Source organism: Dicentrarchus labrax, unplaced genomic scaffold (assembly GCF_905237075.1).
Source record: "Dicentrarchus labrax unplaced genomic scaffold, dlabrax2021, whole genome shotgun sequence".
Lineage (NCBI taxonomy): Eukaryota > Metazoa > Chordata > Actinopteri > Moronidae > Dicentrarchus > Dicentrarchus labrax.
The window spans coordinates 758120-774933 of NW_026136719.1; the positions used below are offsets into that span (position 1 = coordinate 758120).

Consider the following 16814-nt stretch of genomic DNA (forward strand, 5'->3'; position numbering starts at 1 on the left):
CCACTGTTTAGATCTTGGTGCTTTTTAACTCTAGATTTGAACCGGATGAAGGATTTTAGTCATCGGACGTCTGGATCTTAAGTTATCAGAGAAACAAGCTGAGCTAACGTTAGCAGCAGCTCGGCTCGCAGCCCCTCCGGGACGTCCTTTGTCTGTCCAACAGCGTGGGAGAAGCAGTGATTGTTAAGGTGGAACTGCTTTATTCAGTGTGTTTAAGGTGGAACTGCTTTATTCAGTGTGTTTAGTGGTTTTAATCAGCGGGTCTGTTTGTGTTGGAGAGGAGGAGACCTCTGTGGATCATTGGGCTCCCGGTAGAAACCTCCTGAACCATGAACACTGAAGGAATCCTAACCGGGAGAAGCTGACTGCAATGACGCCAATGGTGGTGAAGACAACAACTCCCATGATCCCACGCTGCTTCACCACCTCATCTAACTTCCTCTTAAAGACAGATTCATTGTGTGTCCATCAATCTCATAAACCGGAGCAGATACAGATTCACTGATCGGTTAATATAAAACAAGAATAAAATAAAGTTGTGTATGAATCATCATTGGTCTGATATTCCTCCTCATGTTAACGAGTATGTGTGAGCAGGTCCATCATCAAACTGGAGACCACACTCTGTACAGTTCATTATTGTATTATATTATTATTATTATATAAAGATAGTGTTTACAGTCACAGGAGAGAGGAAGACGAGCAGGAAGTGAAGCTGGATGAGGAGAAACGCTCCTAAAAAACTTATTTTAGGTTATTTTAGTCTGAAAACATCACAAACATTAACCAGCAGCGGCTCCAGGTCCCGAATGAACCCCGATGCTGAACTCATGTGAGCTTCCGGACTGATTCTGACGTCCTTCAGAGACCAGCTGTCCCCAGAGGACGTCTATGTGCCCCCCCCACCTCAAACAACTGAATCCACACTCATGGTGATGCGTTTAGGGGCCATCAGGACACCCGGCTGCTAACTTCACACCTCCGCTGTTTGCGGAGAGGAAAGCTGCTGACAAACAAAGAGTGACAGAGGAGCAACTACAGGGAGAGGCTGACCCCGCCGCCAGGTCAGAAAATAACTGCAACCCCCATTACTCTCACACACACACACACTCTCTCTCTCTCTCTCTCTCTCTCCACCCCCAACAATGAAAACTATGTCCCCCCCCCCACACACACACACACACACTGCTGGCAGCAAACATTCCTCATTCCCAAAGTTTCCAAGTTACATCACTGATTCTTCCTCTGACTCGATGATGATGAAGATGAAGATGAAGAGCAGAGACACAACAGAAATCTTGTTTAAGGTTACTTCAAGTTTTTCTAAAGCAACCCTACAACAGAAAGCCAGACCAAACTCCTTAAGAAACTTCACTAATTTAAAGTTTCCCCTGTGGCACACAACCCTGCTTACATCATAAGTCACAACTGTAGATCTGATTCGAACTGGAACGATGTTGTCTTCAATACGGCGCACAGATTTTACTGTAAACATTAGTTTTCTTTAAAATATAACAGTTTGTAGAGCTGGTTGTCGCTGCCCACTGAGGCAGATTTAGACGAGCGGCGGCGGAGCGGCCGATAGGAAAACCTTATCTGTAAAGTTAAATTTACCCCAGAAGGTTTGGTGTGAGGGTTCAGGATGTGAGCCGAATTAAAGAGTGGGTCCTTTAAATGTATAAAATAAAGTTGGTTGTGATTATATATGAAGCTGCTTTAAACAGGACACACGAAAACCTTAAATCGCGGGTTTTCCACTGCGGGTTTCGGCCCGGCGGAGAGAAGGGGATGTAACCGGGGGTCTTACCGAGGTGCAGGGTGAGGTTGATGGAGTCGGGGTACTGGATGCCCGCCAGCATGGTCTGGCTCTGCCACCAGGTGGTGTCCTGCTGGTTGTTGTAGTCGGTCAGGTACACGGCGCTGTGGTGGTTCCCGGAGTCCCGGGAGTCGCAGATGTGGCAGGACTTGGTGACCCCGGTGGCGCCGGTCTGCACGCAGTACTCCTCCGGCGGGGAGCCGCAGGTGTTGGTCGCCACCACGGTGACGTTAAAAGCGGCGTTAACGAACTCGGGCATGCAGCGCTGCGGCGCGTCGCGCTCGTCCGTGCACTCATCCATCGCGGCGCGGACGCACACCGCCACCCAGCTCCAGGCGACCAGAGCCCGGATCAAACTTGGCATTTTTTCAGTCCTCTCCGTCCCCCACTCTCGAGCTGAACAACTCCGACACAAACTCTTCCTCAACTTGTCCAAAGTTTACGGTAACTCTCCGGTTACCGACAGATTCCCGAGCGAACCGTGAGAGCATTCAGCAGCGGCGGATCGTCTGCGCTCCAGGCCGCGTCCAGAGCTTGTGTCCCGGCTGTGTCCCGCTGTGTCCCGCTGTGAGAGGGTCTCTGCTGTCGGCCTCAGCTCTTTGTGTCCGCCGCCATGCACCAACTCCAGCAGGAAAAGACGAGACTCCAGACTACACCCAGTGCGCTACTGCGCAGCTCTACGGCGCAGAGGACACTGCGGCCACTTCCGTGTCAACCAACTAAAGTCCAGGGAAAAAAAAGAGTTTAATTAAAGCGACCAGCGGTCACCATGGTAACCATTATAAAGCACACACAGTGAAGGTAATGAATGAGGTTATAAATAAACCTCAAAACAACAACAACAACAACAACAACAACAACAACAGATTTATTCAGATTGAATTTAAGATAAAGTCACACACAGCTTCCGTACAGACAGTATTCAATCAATCAATCAATCAATCAATCAATAGAACTCTTCTCTTTGTCTAAGCTGTGTTTGTAAATGTTGGATAAAGTCTGCAATCTCTCAATCTGATAAAGAAACTAACTTTAACATCTAACTGTGAACTCCTCATTAATAGTTTTATGAAGGGTTTTTCAAACTAAAGTGTTTCTAAAGGGTCAGATTTTCAGAATAAAGGAGCAGCAGGGCTGACTGTGTCACTGAGTGACTTCAGGACCTTTTGGACCTGAAGTGAAACAACATCAGAGATAATGAAGTCTGTTCATTAACACACAGTGAGCTCTGATTGGATCTTCATCACCTTCCACACCTTTAACCCTGATGATGATGATGATGATGATGATGAGGTCAAAGGTTAAAGCCTCACACAGTTAAAGTGATGAATATTAAAGGAGTTCATTAAAGAGACACTGACGAGTTATAATAATATAATATATTATTATATTATATTATATATATTATAATATAATATAATAATATAATATAATATAATATATTATATTATATTATATTATAATATAATATAATATAATATAATATAATATATATATTTTTTTAGTGTCCAAAGCTCAAAACTATTACAGTCATTCAAAGGAAAAGCAGCAAATCTTCACATCTGTGAAGCTCTAAATGACTTTAATCATTGATTATCTGTCAATGAACCGATTGATTAATGGCCTGGTGGTTTCAGCTGCACTTTATAAACTGTTGGTTGTTTCATTTATAACAAAACTTCCTCTTTTCTTCCTGTTTGTGTGTGAAACTGTAAAGCTGTCAGATAAAAGTGGTGCAGTAGTTGTACATTCACACTGCAGGTTCAGCTGTGTGCACTCATTAATAATAAATATCTTATTTACACACACAAACATTAAAATAATCTTTTCTCAGTGAGCAGAGCTCCTCAGGTGAGAGTGAGGTGCATCCTGGGAATGTGAGGACAGGTGGCGCCCCCTGCTGCTCGTCTGCTGCCGGTGTTTGATCAACAGACTGAAGTCATACAGTGGAGAGGAAGCAGATATAAGAAGTCTTCATCAACATTTATTTATTTATTTATCAGACATTGTTTACAGTGAGGGTTTGTTATTTATTAAGATCTGATCAGACGTTATTGATCCCACTACAGCCGCTCCAGATACACAGCAGGTAGAAAATACACATTACATAAAAAACAGAATAGAAGAATTATTAATACACTTCAATACATCCAGAACTCTGCTGCTCGCCTGCTCACCCACACCCCCTCACTGTCCTCCAGAACCTCCGCTGGCTCCTACAGAACCTCCGCTGGCTCCTCCAGAACCTCCTCCAGAACCTCCGCTGGCTCCTCCAGAACCTCCCCAGACCTCCTGGCTTAGAATCTCCGCTCCTCTACAGAACCTCTGCTGGCTCCTCCAGAACCTCCTCCAGAACCTCCACTGGCTCCAATTTAAAGTCCTCCTCACTCACAAAGCCCTCCACAACCAGCCCCCCTCCTACCTCACAGACCTGCTCCATCACCACACTCCCTCCAGAAGCCTCCTCGATCTCCGCTGGCTCCCCACTGAGGACCAAGCATCTGTCCTGACCTGGCCAGAGCCTCCCTGGTCCTCCAAAAATTCCTCCAACCCCACAGCCCTCCACATTGCTAGCCTGTCCATCACAACTCCCTCCGAAGCCTCCTTCTCCCCTAGCTCGTACCTGGACAGAGCCTTCTCCATTGCTGCCCCCTCCCTCTGGAACTCTCTCCCCAAACACGTCCGAGACTGTACTGATCCATCCAACTTCAAATCACTGATCAACACCCTCCTCTTCACAACTGCTTTTAATGTTTCTTGAAAAGAACTCTATAAATGAAATGTTTTATTATTATTATTATTTATTATATGTACATTATATTCAGCTTTCTATATACAGATGTGATTAATATGGAACACTGAATTATCTGTGGACACTATATTTATCTTTATCATTATGGATCATGTCCGTAGGTGATTATTAAATATCAGATGTGCTGACATAAAGAGATCCTGGAGACCCTGAAGGATCAACAGGTTAGCAGCCAGAACAACCAGAACTACTACACAGAGGTCTGAACACTACACTGACTTTAAATTACAAATAAAATCCCAACTGGAATATCAGCACCAACAGCTAATAGCTCATGATATATTATATTAATATTCATATGTTTGTGTTTCTATTAAACAGATCAGGAACAGAAAACAGTAATAAACTCAAACTAGATAAATAAAGGGAAAGTACGTGAATTCATTCAATCTAAAGGCTTGTGTTTGCAATCCATGTTCCTGCTTTAAGAGCTTCAACGTTAGACAGAAACTCATTATGAAATCAAACTGTTTCACTTTCATTTGCTCTGATTTGTGTTCAGGAGAGTGAGAATGTGGTTGCTCAGGTTCACTGTTATTAACTCAGGTTCATCCATTACTCAGCTTCCCATCAGCCTCGGTGCACAGTGATACACAGTTCCAGACACATTCAACCACTGTCTGCAGAGACGCTTCACATCCAATCAAATGCATTGATAAAGTTAAAGCAACCAGAGCAGTTAGAGAGTAGAGTTGTTCCGATTCCGATATCTAAGGGTTAAAGTGGACCCTGAGCTTAAGTTTGACAGTCAGATCAAGGCTGTTGTCAAATCAAGCTTTTTCCATTTGAGGCAGCAAAATAAAGCCAATTCTATCAAGGCAGCACTTTGAGACGGTAATCCACGCCTTTGTTACCACTCGGCTGGATTACTGTAATGCACTATATGTGGGGGTTAGTGGGTCCTCCATCGCCCGTCTTCAGATGGTACAGAATGCTGCTGCACGTCTTTTAACTGGCACACGTAAACATGAGCACATTTCCCCCATTTTAGCCTCACTCCACTGGCTGCCAATTCAATTTAGGATCCATTCTAAAATTCTTTTATTTGCGTTTAAATCCCTGAATGGTCTTGCCCCGCCCTACCTCTCTGAGCTTCTACACCCCTATATACCCGTCCGCCCCCTCAGGTCAGATGATCAGCTGCTCCTGAGTGTGCCTAAAACCAAGAGGAAGCTCAGAGGGGACCGTGCCTTTACTGTGTCTGCTCCTAAATGATGGAATGATCTGCCTCTGCACATTAAACAGGCCTCTTCTCTGTCTGATTTTAAAACCTCTTCTCTGTGGCCTTTGACACCTTGTAAGATGTCGACTTTATTTACTTGATTTCATTTCTTATTTTGATTGCTTTTTATTGCGTGGTTATTATTTTTGCTCATGTTTTATGTCTTTTCATTTTATTGTTGTATTATATGTTATTTTGCGCCTCATGTGAGCTGTTATATCTTTTATTTATGATGTCTTGTTTATTCTCCTGTACAGCACTTTGGTCAGCGTTGGTTGTTTTAAAGTGCTTAACTAATAAAGTTGGATTGGATACTGCCGATGAGGCTGGCACCAGTCCCACTGATCCGATACCACGTCATTTATTAGAAATAGGAATCTATTTACTGGTTAGCTACATTAGCTCTGACACACTTCTTCTTCGCCACTCTTAAAACAGTTGCGCTGTGCTGCCATCGCCAGCTGCTGTTTTAGAGAAGAATTGATGACCTGACGCCTGTTAAAAGGAGCTAACGTTAGTGCATCATGTCGGCGGGTTGCAGTACTTTACAGGGGATGTTCCCGCCATAAGACGGCCACATGCAACATATGCAAAGAAGCAATTTCGACACCAGCAACTGAATCAAACATTTGAAGACACGATAACACTTAATTCACACAGCACATATGTACACATAAACAACACAATGACAGGAGACCGGATCTTGATACAAAGAATAGTCTTTACTTGCCAGAGAACAGGTACAGTACGCAGAAGGTGACACCGCACAAGCAAACAAAAGCCCCAAACACGGACAACACAAGGAAAAAGGCTTGAATGCTTCACACAGAGGAACAAAGAGCTGGCACAGTGTGAATGAAACACAGGTAATATATACTGAACGGGGAAAAGACAAAGACAAGAAAAACTACAAAATAAAACAGGAAATAACCACAGAAAACCCAAAACCATAACAAATATTCCATCAGAACTAATGTTTGTGTCCTTAATGACGGTCCCTCACCCGGTTCACCCAGTCGCAGGTGATCAGGTCACCACTTTTCAGGTCCCGGTGTAAAGACAGCCCACTTCAACGGGCTTCCACCCATTCCTCTTCCACCTCCTCCATTCGCTCTGGTTCTAGTAACACTGCCTGGTTGGTTGCTACAGATCAGAGTTTTATGCATTTGGCCCCTTTAATGTGAACAGTAATATCATTAACATCAGTAACAGCCCTTGTTTATGTTGCTAAGCAACAACTCGTAAATTCAAAAAAAAGTTCTGAAAGAGAAATTCATCAGAAAATTCATTAAAGAATATAAAATATAAACTTTTGTATAAAATTAAGTAGCTGCTTTAAAAAGACGTGGTTGACGCCCTACAGCTCGCCTGGTAGAACTGGTGCCCTGTGTGAGGCCTTTCTGCCGCAGCCGTGGGTTCGAGTCCCGCCTGCGACTCTCCTGTCTATCTTCAGCTGTCCTATCAAATAAAGTCAAAAAGCCCAAAATGGTGAAGCCTTTGAAGCAGAAGGGCAGCTGTAGGGTTTCTCTCCGGAGTGCGTCCGGATCATGGACGAGGCGATGTTGAAGAGCTTCCCGCAGACGCTGCAGCTGAACGGCTTCTCGTCCGTGTGGCAGCGTGTGTGCACCGCCAGTTCCACGTAGCGCCAGAAGGTTTTGCCACTTAACTGGCAGAGGTGGACCTTGACGTGCGTCCGGAGGTGCTCCAGCAGGCTCTCGCCGTCGGGGAGCAGTTTGCCGCAGACGCCGCAGAGGCAGCGCTTGTCGGCGGCGTGGATCTCGGTGTGGTTCATCAGTGAGCCGCAGCTGAACACCATGCCACAAGCTTTACAGCTACGGGAGGTGGTGTTACCATCGCGCTCTGAGCGGCAGAAGGAGGGCGGTGGCCTCCTCCTGTTCCTGTTTGATGGCGGGAGGCTCTGGTTGCTCCTGTTTGATGGCGGGAGGCTCTGGTTGCTCCTGTTTGATGGCGGGAGGCTCTGGTTGCTCCTGTTCGATGGCGGGGGTTCTGGTTGCTCCTGTTTGATGGCGGGGGGTTCTGGTTGCTCCTGTTTGATGGCGGGGGGTTCTGGTTGCTCCTGTTTGATGGCGGGGGGTTCTGGTTGCTCCTGTTTGATGGCGGGGGGCTCTGGTTGCTCCTGTTCGATGGCGGGGGGCTCTGGTTGCTCTTCAGGCTGCTGCTGGAGAACGAAGACTGCAGAGGAACAGACAATCGGCCATTGTTTCTAGAGTTACGTGTTGTTACGAACATGTTAATTCAATTCAATACAATTTTATTTGTATAGCGCCAATTCATAACAGAAGGTATCTCAGGACACTTTTCAAATAGAGCAGCTCTAGACCGAACTCTTTATAACATTAATTACAGAGACCCAACAGTACCACCATGAGCAAGACCTTGGAGACAAGGGCAAGGAACAACTGCCTGTTAAAAGGCAGAAACCTAGGACAGATCCTCCGGCTCTAGGTGGGTGGTCGTCTGTCTCGACCAGTTGGGGTGAGAGAGAGAGAGAGAGAGAGAGAGAGAGAGAGAGAGAGAGAGAGAGAGAGAGAGAGAGAGAGACAGACAGACAGACAGACAGACAGACAGACGCACAACAACAACAGTAGCAACAACCACACTAACAGTAGATGCTGATGACGACAACAGCAACGTTTGGGGACAATGAGCAGTGACAATAGTAATAATAGTAACTGTAGCACTGTATTAATAATATTAATAATAATAATAATAACACTAATATCAGTGATATTAGCAATGGCAGTCAAGCAGGACCATGGCAGGAGGAATTGTTAGGAATTGTTAAAATGTGATATTTCTTAAAGGGAGTTTGGTGCAGGGAGCTTTTAGTTGGATTCAAACTGCTGATATGGATCATTGTTAACGTTTAGTCTCCACTACAGAAACACTAGCTAACTGCTGAAGGCTGATCAGGTTGTCTGACGTCGCTGATCAACGACTTCAGGACTCCAGATTACAGACAGGAAGTTGTGAAGTGAGAATAATTAATGGTCCCGACCAGGTTGGGAACCGGTGGCGGTCGGAGTCGGATTATAGATGTTTATGTTTATATATTATAATATTATTATTAGATTATAGATGATATTATATTATAGATTGTGGCTTTAAAGTATGGATTATATATTGTATGTTTATATATAATAATATTATTAGATTATGTATCTTTATTATATATTATTATTATTATTATATGATTAGTTTATTATAGATTATTATATTATAAGATTATGGATTATGTCATTAAATATATATATATATATATATATATATATACACACACACATTATGGATTATGGATTATAGTGTTAAATGTGCAGCTTTAAATGAAGTTAATGGATCAGTTGTTTGGTGAAATAAATAATAAAAACTGTATAGAATTATAAACTACTAGTGCACTGCCCGTAGGAAGTATGTATTGCTATAGAAATTGGCAGGTTAAGTAGCTTTTTCATGGATGGCCAAATGAGGTTGTGTTTGAAGGTGGGACGTCAGGGACATTTAGGTTTGTTGTGAAAGGTGTAGACAGATAACTATTGTGTTTTCATATAATTTGGCTTTTAACAAGGACACTGTAGGGAGTTGAGCCCCAATTGCTGACTTAAACTGTTGTACATATGGGTTGCACTCGTGAATGGCTTCTTGTGCTCTCAGCAAGAATTCTTCATTCAGACCACTGTTTGAGGCATGAGTGTGGTGGAATTCCACTTCATGGGCAGGATCATGGAAGTAGATCTGAGCAAAGACCCTGTTCAGGAAGGACTGGCAATGTAATGAGAAACTCTCCCTTGTGTTCGTACACCTGGGTTGAAGCCAGGAATAGCAACTTCTCTAATGCCAATGCTTGCCATGGCCAATGAATTGTTGTATTGTTTTGCTTCTTTAACAAAGTTGTGATTAATGAAGAGGTCCTTGATAGCATTTGGAGGCTGTGGTGGGATTGAGCTGGGTTTGGGATTTGTGGGATTGTATGTGAGGTCTACTTTTCCAGACATGCAACAGAATCCGTTCCTCTCCTCTTTCCATACATAAGCATTGCAGTGTGAACATGTAGGACACTCAAACAGTGAGGTCTTACTAAGTGTGTGTGTGTGTGTGTAATCACCATACAGCTTCTCTTGGAAGAAGTTTGCATCATCACACCGAGCGAGGTTGGGATTGTTTTTACGTGCCTGTTCCACACGTGCACGATGAATTTCCTGATGGCACAGGGCATCTCTTGCCTGTCGTTCCTCTTGCTGTTGAGGTGTCTCCTCCCATCTGTGGCGGTTGTGTTGTTCACGGTCATGCATCTGGCGCGCTGCTCGCACTTCAGGTGTTTCAACATCTCGAAGCCTCGCATGACAGGCGGCGTCGCTACCCAATCGACGACTTTGCTGGTTTTTAGTTTTAGCTGCGCGGCGCCTTGACTGGAGTGCAGCATTGCTGGCCAGTCGAGTGGTCCGTTGGGAGTCGGTTTCAGCTGCGCGGAGTCTTGCCTGGAGTGCAGCGTTCCTGGCCCGGCGGGCATCTCGGGCTTCAGCTGACTCAGCCTCACGTGCACGGCGCATTGCCTGACGTTTTTGCTCTCTTTTTGTACGATTGGCTTTCGGCATGTTAACATCCACAGGTAGCTGAATATCAATTGGACTGCAAGAAAAGAAATACAGCATTCAGTTTAAGGTTGGCATGTCAAAGGAAAATAATGTTTTTGTCAATTTGTCTGCTGTCATTGATGTCTAACTTCACCACAGTTATCATCAGTTACTATCTAAACTAGTAATTATAGAAGTTTGTTGTAGACTAAGGCAACATTCCTTCTTTTAAAGATAGCCAAAACACAAACTCATTCCTTGTCTTTACCTGGTGTTGAACATATCCCAGGTTACATGACAAAATGGAAAGTGATCACATTAAATAATGGAAATTGAACACAACCACCGTAACGTGTACGCGTGGGCTTCAGAAAGCAAACAATCTGATTGGCTATTCCTCTAGGCGTGATTGACATGTTTATGTCTACTCAGTTTTCCAAGGAGATGGCTTATTTAGAACAGGGAATAAACCCCCTTGGTTTCACAAAGGCAGGACGGGAAATTGTAACATTTGCCAAGCAGCGACCGTACCGGCGTTTCAGTGTAAAAATTACCTCACACACACACACGTCACAGGAGCGCCCTAACTATCTATACCTGCACGTGGTGGTATCCCAACTACTACATGATAATGGCACATTGCTGAATTATTCCAGTCACCCCAAAAGAGTTGGCAATTGTTATGGCTGCCATCTGGTATCTTAACTCTCTTAAAAGGAACTGTTTACAGCTTCAGACCTCAGTTGGTAAAATGTGTTTCCACAACGAGGAATAATAATCTTTATTCCAGAGAGATGTCACCAGTATCTTTAATGTTGTTCCCTATTGGTCTAACTTTGTTGACAGCCTGAATTGGGGGAATATCTGGAACCTTCCTTACGAATAAAGTGCCGCTGTTCGGTGCGGCTGTTCGGCACCGAACAGCGGTACCAGAGCAACTCGGCGCAGCAACAGTATTAGCATCATTACCTGTTGAGTCTTCTCCTCCAGCAACCGACCCAGTTGGTCTGATCTGCAGTGATTGGCTCTGGTGGCTCCGGTAATGCTAGTGGAATTCGTAAATAATTTATTAACGGTATCTTTATAGTCCAAACAAAGCCGACGATGCACAGCCTTAAACCACACAGCAGCCATGTTACAACTCTCAGCTCAGTCTGATCCTCATCTACAGAGATATTTGAGCACACACACACACACACACACACACACACACACACACACACACAGAGCCACACACACCACACACACACACACACACACACACACACACACACACACACACACACACACACAGACACAGACTCCCTACAATCATGTATAATAACTAATAACTAATAATTAATAATTAATAATAATAAAAACACAAACATGAAACAGTGAATCTTGTGACGTTGTCCGGACTCCTGTCCACGTGCGCAGGTGAGTACCGTCGGATGAGCTGCTCCTCGCGCTCCACCGGCACTCTCTCCCGCCGCCGTTAACCGGTCGGTGAGCAGAGTCCTCAGCGTCCGCAGGCTGCTCCTCCTGGACCGCTCAGTCCCTCGGTACCGGAACGTTACCGGAGCTCAGGTCAGCAGCGGAAGTTCCGCTCACACTTCACAATAAAAGCTCCCCTACAGAACAGTCTTTATTAGTCATTAAAAAGCACTTAATAATGTAATTAATTAACTTATACTGCATGAACATATTCTTCTAATTACTGCTTATTAATACTGAGTAAGAACGTTGTTGTACGTAAACTAAATATAATATATAATTTAAATAATATAATAATATAATAATAATAATAATAATAATAATAATAATAATAATAATGAATAAAGAAACAGTATGCTACTAATATTAATGCTAATAATATTAGTGCCTACTTATGTAACATTCCTGTTTTATACATTTAAAAACAGATCATGAAGTAAAACTGAACAAATAAAAGAAGTTAAAAGAAAAGAACAGTTACACGATGGCAATGTTCCTGTTATTGATTGTATTAATCGATATATGTCCAATATATTAATGAATGTGTTGATGAGGAGGAGCTGGTTGCTGTGATTCCCTGCAGTGACCAGCAGGTGGAGTTCAATCATCATCAATGTTTCATTACAGTGAAACCACTGAATATATTATAATTACATTTATTTATACTGTCGTTCATGAAAGAGGTTGGATTCATTTATTAGTTTGATTCAACTAATTAATCAAATAATTAATAATAAATAAATGGATCTGATAAGTTCTGACATAATTCTGAGATAATAAACAAACAGAATTATAACTTTCTAAATCTAAATTATGACAAAAGTCAAGATTATAATCAGATAAAAATTAGGACATAAAAGATTAAAAATAGACAATAATCTCACAATGTGAACTATTATATAAATATTACTAAAGTAAAAGTACGAATAACATATTAAAGACCCGGAAGAGCAGTTTTACTCTGTAGTTAAAGTACTTTACTGAAGTAATCAATACTTTATCCAGTGTGTGCATTATATTAGCATTATATATTAGCAATATATTAGCATTATATTAGCATTATATTAGCATTATATTAGCATTATATATTAGCATTATATTAGCATTATATTAGCATTATATTAGCATTATATTAGCATTATATTAACAGTTTATTAGCATTATATATTAGCAGTATATTAGCATTATATTAGCAGTATATTAGCATTATATTAGCATTATATTAGCATTATATTAGCAGTATATTAGCATTATATTAGCAGTATATTAGCAGTATATTAGCATTATATATTAGCAGTATATTAGCAGTATATTAGCATTATATATTAGCAGTATATTAGCATTATATTAGCATTATATATTAGCAGTATATTAGCATATTAGCATTATATTAGCATTATATTAGCATTATATATTAGCAATATATTAGCATTATATTAGCAGTATATTAGCATTATATATTAGCAGTATATTAGCATTATATTAGCAGTATATTAGCATTATATTAGCATTATATTAGCAGTATATTAGCATTATATATTAGCATTATATTAGCATTATATTAGCAGTTTATTAGCATTATATATTAGCAGTATATTAGCAGTATATTAGCAGTATATTAGCATTATATTAGCATTATATTAGCATTATATATTAGCATTATATTAGCATTATATATTAGCAGTATATTAGCATTATATTAGCATTATATATTAGCATTATATTAGCATTATATTAGCATTATATATTTATATTAGCAGTATATTAGCATTATATATTAGCATTATATTAGCATTATATATTAGCAGTATATTAGCATTATATATTAGCATTATATTAGCATTATATTAGCATTATATATTAGCATTATATTAGCAGTATATTAGCATTATATTAGCATTATATATTAGCATTATATTAGCATTATATTAGCATTATATATTAGCTTATATTAGCATTATATTAGCAGTATATTAGCAGTATATATTAGCAGTATATTAGCATTATATTAGCATTATATTAGCAGTATATTAGCAGTATATTAGCATTATATATTAGCAGTATATTAGCATTGTATATTAGCATTATATTAGCATTATATTAGCATTATATTAGCAGTACTTTGTTGGTACTTTTACTTCCTCTGGTGCTCGTCCTCGCTGCGCGCTCTCGCCACTCTCTTCCCGCGGGCTCGCGCCGTTGTCTGGCTCGTGCCCGCGCAGGCGGTGGGGGGGTGACGGTGTGATCAGCGGCGGCGGCAGAGTGAGCGGCGACCGGCCGGAGAGCACACCGTGAGTCCGCTCACTTTCAGCGGCTCACTGTGGATCTAACTGCGGCGTCTGGGTGGACTTTACCGGGGCAGGAAGGGAAGCAGCGCCCGTTGTCTGGAGCTTCGGCGGGTTGTTGGAAGTTTGAAGCCCGCGGAGGTCACCTGGAGAGCGGAACAATGAGGGAGAGTCAGCCGGGCTGCCGGACCCCAGCTAACGGCTAGCTCCTAGCGACTGTCCGCTGACGGATTAACGGACACTTTTACCGGTAACCGGCTCATTCACACGGTTAACGGACACTTCTGGACGAGTTCTTTCTAACAGTAAAGTTTCTGAGGATATGGAGGCGGACTCGGTGGCGGGCGACGTGGACTCGCTGCACGGAGGACTCCTGGATCCCCTGGTGGACCGGATCCTGGTGGACACCGTGTCACAGCAGCAGGGATGGGTCCGGGTCTACGGTAAGACCGGAACACACCGTGAGAGAGGAAGACTAACAGACAGATAACGATTACCTATAAATCTAATAAATCCACACAGATCAATACTGATCACATCAGAACTAATAACAGAATAATGGGAGGTAAAAAGTTCCAAACTGTCAGATAAAAAGTATAAAACATCCAAACTATCAGTTCAAAGTATTATTAAATTAATAATATATATAATATATATATTATTAATTTAATAATATATTTAATATATTTAGATAAAAACTATTCATTATAATTAAAAGTCTTTATTTTATTTTATTTTATTGGCGTTAATGAGCTTCCATAGGTTCTCTGCAGAATAACTGCTGGGACCAGGTTCTCCGTAAGTGGACCAGGTTCTCCGTAAGTGGACCAGGTTCTCCGTAAGTGGACCAGGTTCACCGTAAGTGGTCCAGGTTCACCGGCGTGCCGGTTACCTTGTCAGTTTCGTAAGTGGTCCAGGTTCACCGTAAGTGGTCCAGGTTCACCGTAAGTGGTCCAGGTTCACCGTGGTCCAGGTTCACCGTATTGAGTCCAGTTTCACCGTAAGTGGTCCAGGTTCACCGTAAGTGGACCAGGTTCACCGTAAGTGGTCCAGGTTCACCGTATTGAGTCCAGTTTCACCGTAAGTGGACCAGGTTCACCGTAAGTGGTCCAGGTTCTCTGTAAGTGGACCAGGTTTACCGTAAGTGGACCAGGTTCTCCGTAAGTGGTCCAGGTCCACTGTATTGAGTCCAGTTTCACCGTAAGTGATCCAGGTTCACCGTATTGAGTCCAGTTTCACCGTAAGTGGACCAGGTTCACCGTAAGTGGTCCAGGTTCTCCGTAAGTGGACCAGGTTCACCGTAAGTGGACCAGGTTCTCCGTAAGTGGTCCAGGTTCACCGTAAGTGGACCAGGTTCACCGTAAGTGGACCAGGTTCACCGTAAGTGGTCTAGGTTCTCCGTTAGTGGACCAGGTTCACCAGACTGCCTCAGACTCGGCTGTACAGGCTTTATTGGTTCTCCAGTCGTGGGTCCTCGGGTTGTGGTTCTGTTCTGGTGGCAGAACTCGTCTTATTGGAGTCAGCAGGTCGTGAGGGAGCTCTGTGTCCTCCCCAGAGGTCAGAGGTCAGAGGCAGCTTCTTGGTTCACAACCAAAGGTTCCTCCAGAAATGGATCCAGATCTACAGAACCAAAGAACTGAAGGATCCATAAACATTCATTCACAGTCCGGACTGAACGGACTGAACGGACCTCAGTAATCGATCCAGTCCTCCACCGACAGTGCGAGCCGGAACCAACTCATTAATGACAGTTACAGTGCCTGAACCCGGGGGCAGGGTCGGGTCCATACATTATCTGTACTTTATTATTATATAATTATAATAATAATAATAATAATAATATATAATTATAATAATAATATTTAATAATGATATTAATATATAATAATAATATAATAATAATATACATTATCTGTACTATATTATAATAATAATAATAATAATATACATTACCTGTACTATATTATAATAATAATAATAATAATAATAATATTAATATATAATAATAATAATAATAATATAAAATTATAATAATAATAATATTAATAATATACAATATCTGTACTATATAATTATAATAATAATAATAATAATAATATACATTATCTGTACTATATAATAATAATAATATACATTATCTGTACTATATTATAATAATAATAATAATAATATAGAATAATAATAATAATAATATACATTATCTGTACTATATAATAATAATAATAATAATATACATTATCTGTACTATATTATTATAATAATAATAATAATAATAATATATAATTATAATAATAATATTTAATAATGATATTAATATATAATAATAATATAATAATAATATACATTATCTGTACTATATTATTATAATAATAATAATAATAATATACATTATCTGTACTATATTATAATTATAATAATAATAATATAGAATAATAATAATCATAATAATAATATAAAATTATAATAATAATATTAATAATATACATTATCTGTACTATATAATTATAATAATAATAATAATAATATACATTATCTGTACTATATAATTATAATAATAATAATAATAATATACATTATCTGTACTATATAATAATAATAATAATAATAATAA

General features: G+C 40.9%; 3 protein-coding genes and 1 long non-coding RNA gene across 9 annotated transcripts in view; 1 reads left to right on the top strand and 3 right to left on the bottom strand.

Annotated features, from left to right (window-relative positions):
* The window catches only part of lamc1 (laminin, gamma 1), a 41851-nt gene extending 39423 nt beyond the window's left edge, over positions 1 to 2428 (bottom strand). The window contains exon 1 of the mRNA XM_051378104.1: positions 1808 to 2428. Within this exon, the coding sequence (XP_051234064.1) occupies positions 1808 to 2180 (373 nt within the window). The 5' untranslated portion in view covers positions 2181 to 2428. The remainder of the gene's footprint in view (positions 1 to 1807) is intronic.
* A 1352-nt stretch (positions 2429 to 3780) lies between these two features.
* Positions 3781 to 4276, bottom strand: LOC127351061 (uncharacterized). Its single transcript, XR_007880783.1, has 2 exons — positions 4140 to 4276; positions 3781 to 4095 (listed from the first exon to the last, which is right to left on the bottom strand). It is a non-coding gene; the product is annotated as an uncharacterized LOC127351061 (long non-coding RNA).
* A 2275-nt stretch (positions 4277 to 6551) lies between these two features.
* Positions 6552 to 14131, bottom strand: LOC127351023 (zinc finger protein 2-like). 6 transcript variants are annotated; one of them, XM_051378180.1, is made up of 5 exons: positions 14057 to 14131; positions 11811 to 12055; positions 11412 to 11487; positions 9979 to 10497; positions 6552 to 8043 (listed from the first exon to the last, which is right to left on the bottom strand). In XM_051378180.1, the coding sequence occupies exons 4-5, from the start codon at positions 10469 to 10471 to the stop codon at positions 7322 to 7324; spliced, it is 1215 nt and encodes a 404-aa protein (XP_051234140.1). In that variant the 5' UTR covers positions 10472 to 10497; positions 11412 to 11487; positions 11811 to 12055; positions 14057 to 14131; the 3' UTR covers positions 6552 to 7321. The 6 variants fall into 6 exon arrangements, with proteins under 6 accessions (XP_051234140.1, XP_051234139.1, XP_051234138.1 ...); XM_051378179.1 differs by having other exon boundaries at positions 14051 to 14124; XM_051378178.1 differs by having other exon boundaries at positions 14040 to 14104.
* A 65-nt stretch (positions 14132 to 14196) lies between these two features.
* rasal2 (RAS protein activator like 2) overlaps positions 14197 to 16814 on the top strand; it is a 61725-nt gene continuing 59107 nt past the window's right edge. The window contains exon 1 of the mRNA XM_051378111.1: positions 14197 to 14646. Coding sequence (XP_051234071.1) covers positions 14526 to 14646 — 121 coding nt within the window. The 5' untranslated portion in view covers positions 14197 to 14525. The remainder of the gene's footprint in view (positions 14647 to 16814) is intronic.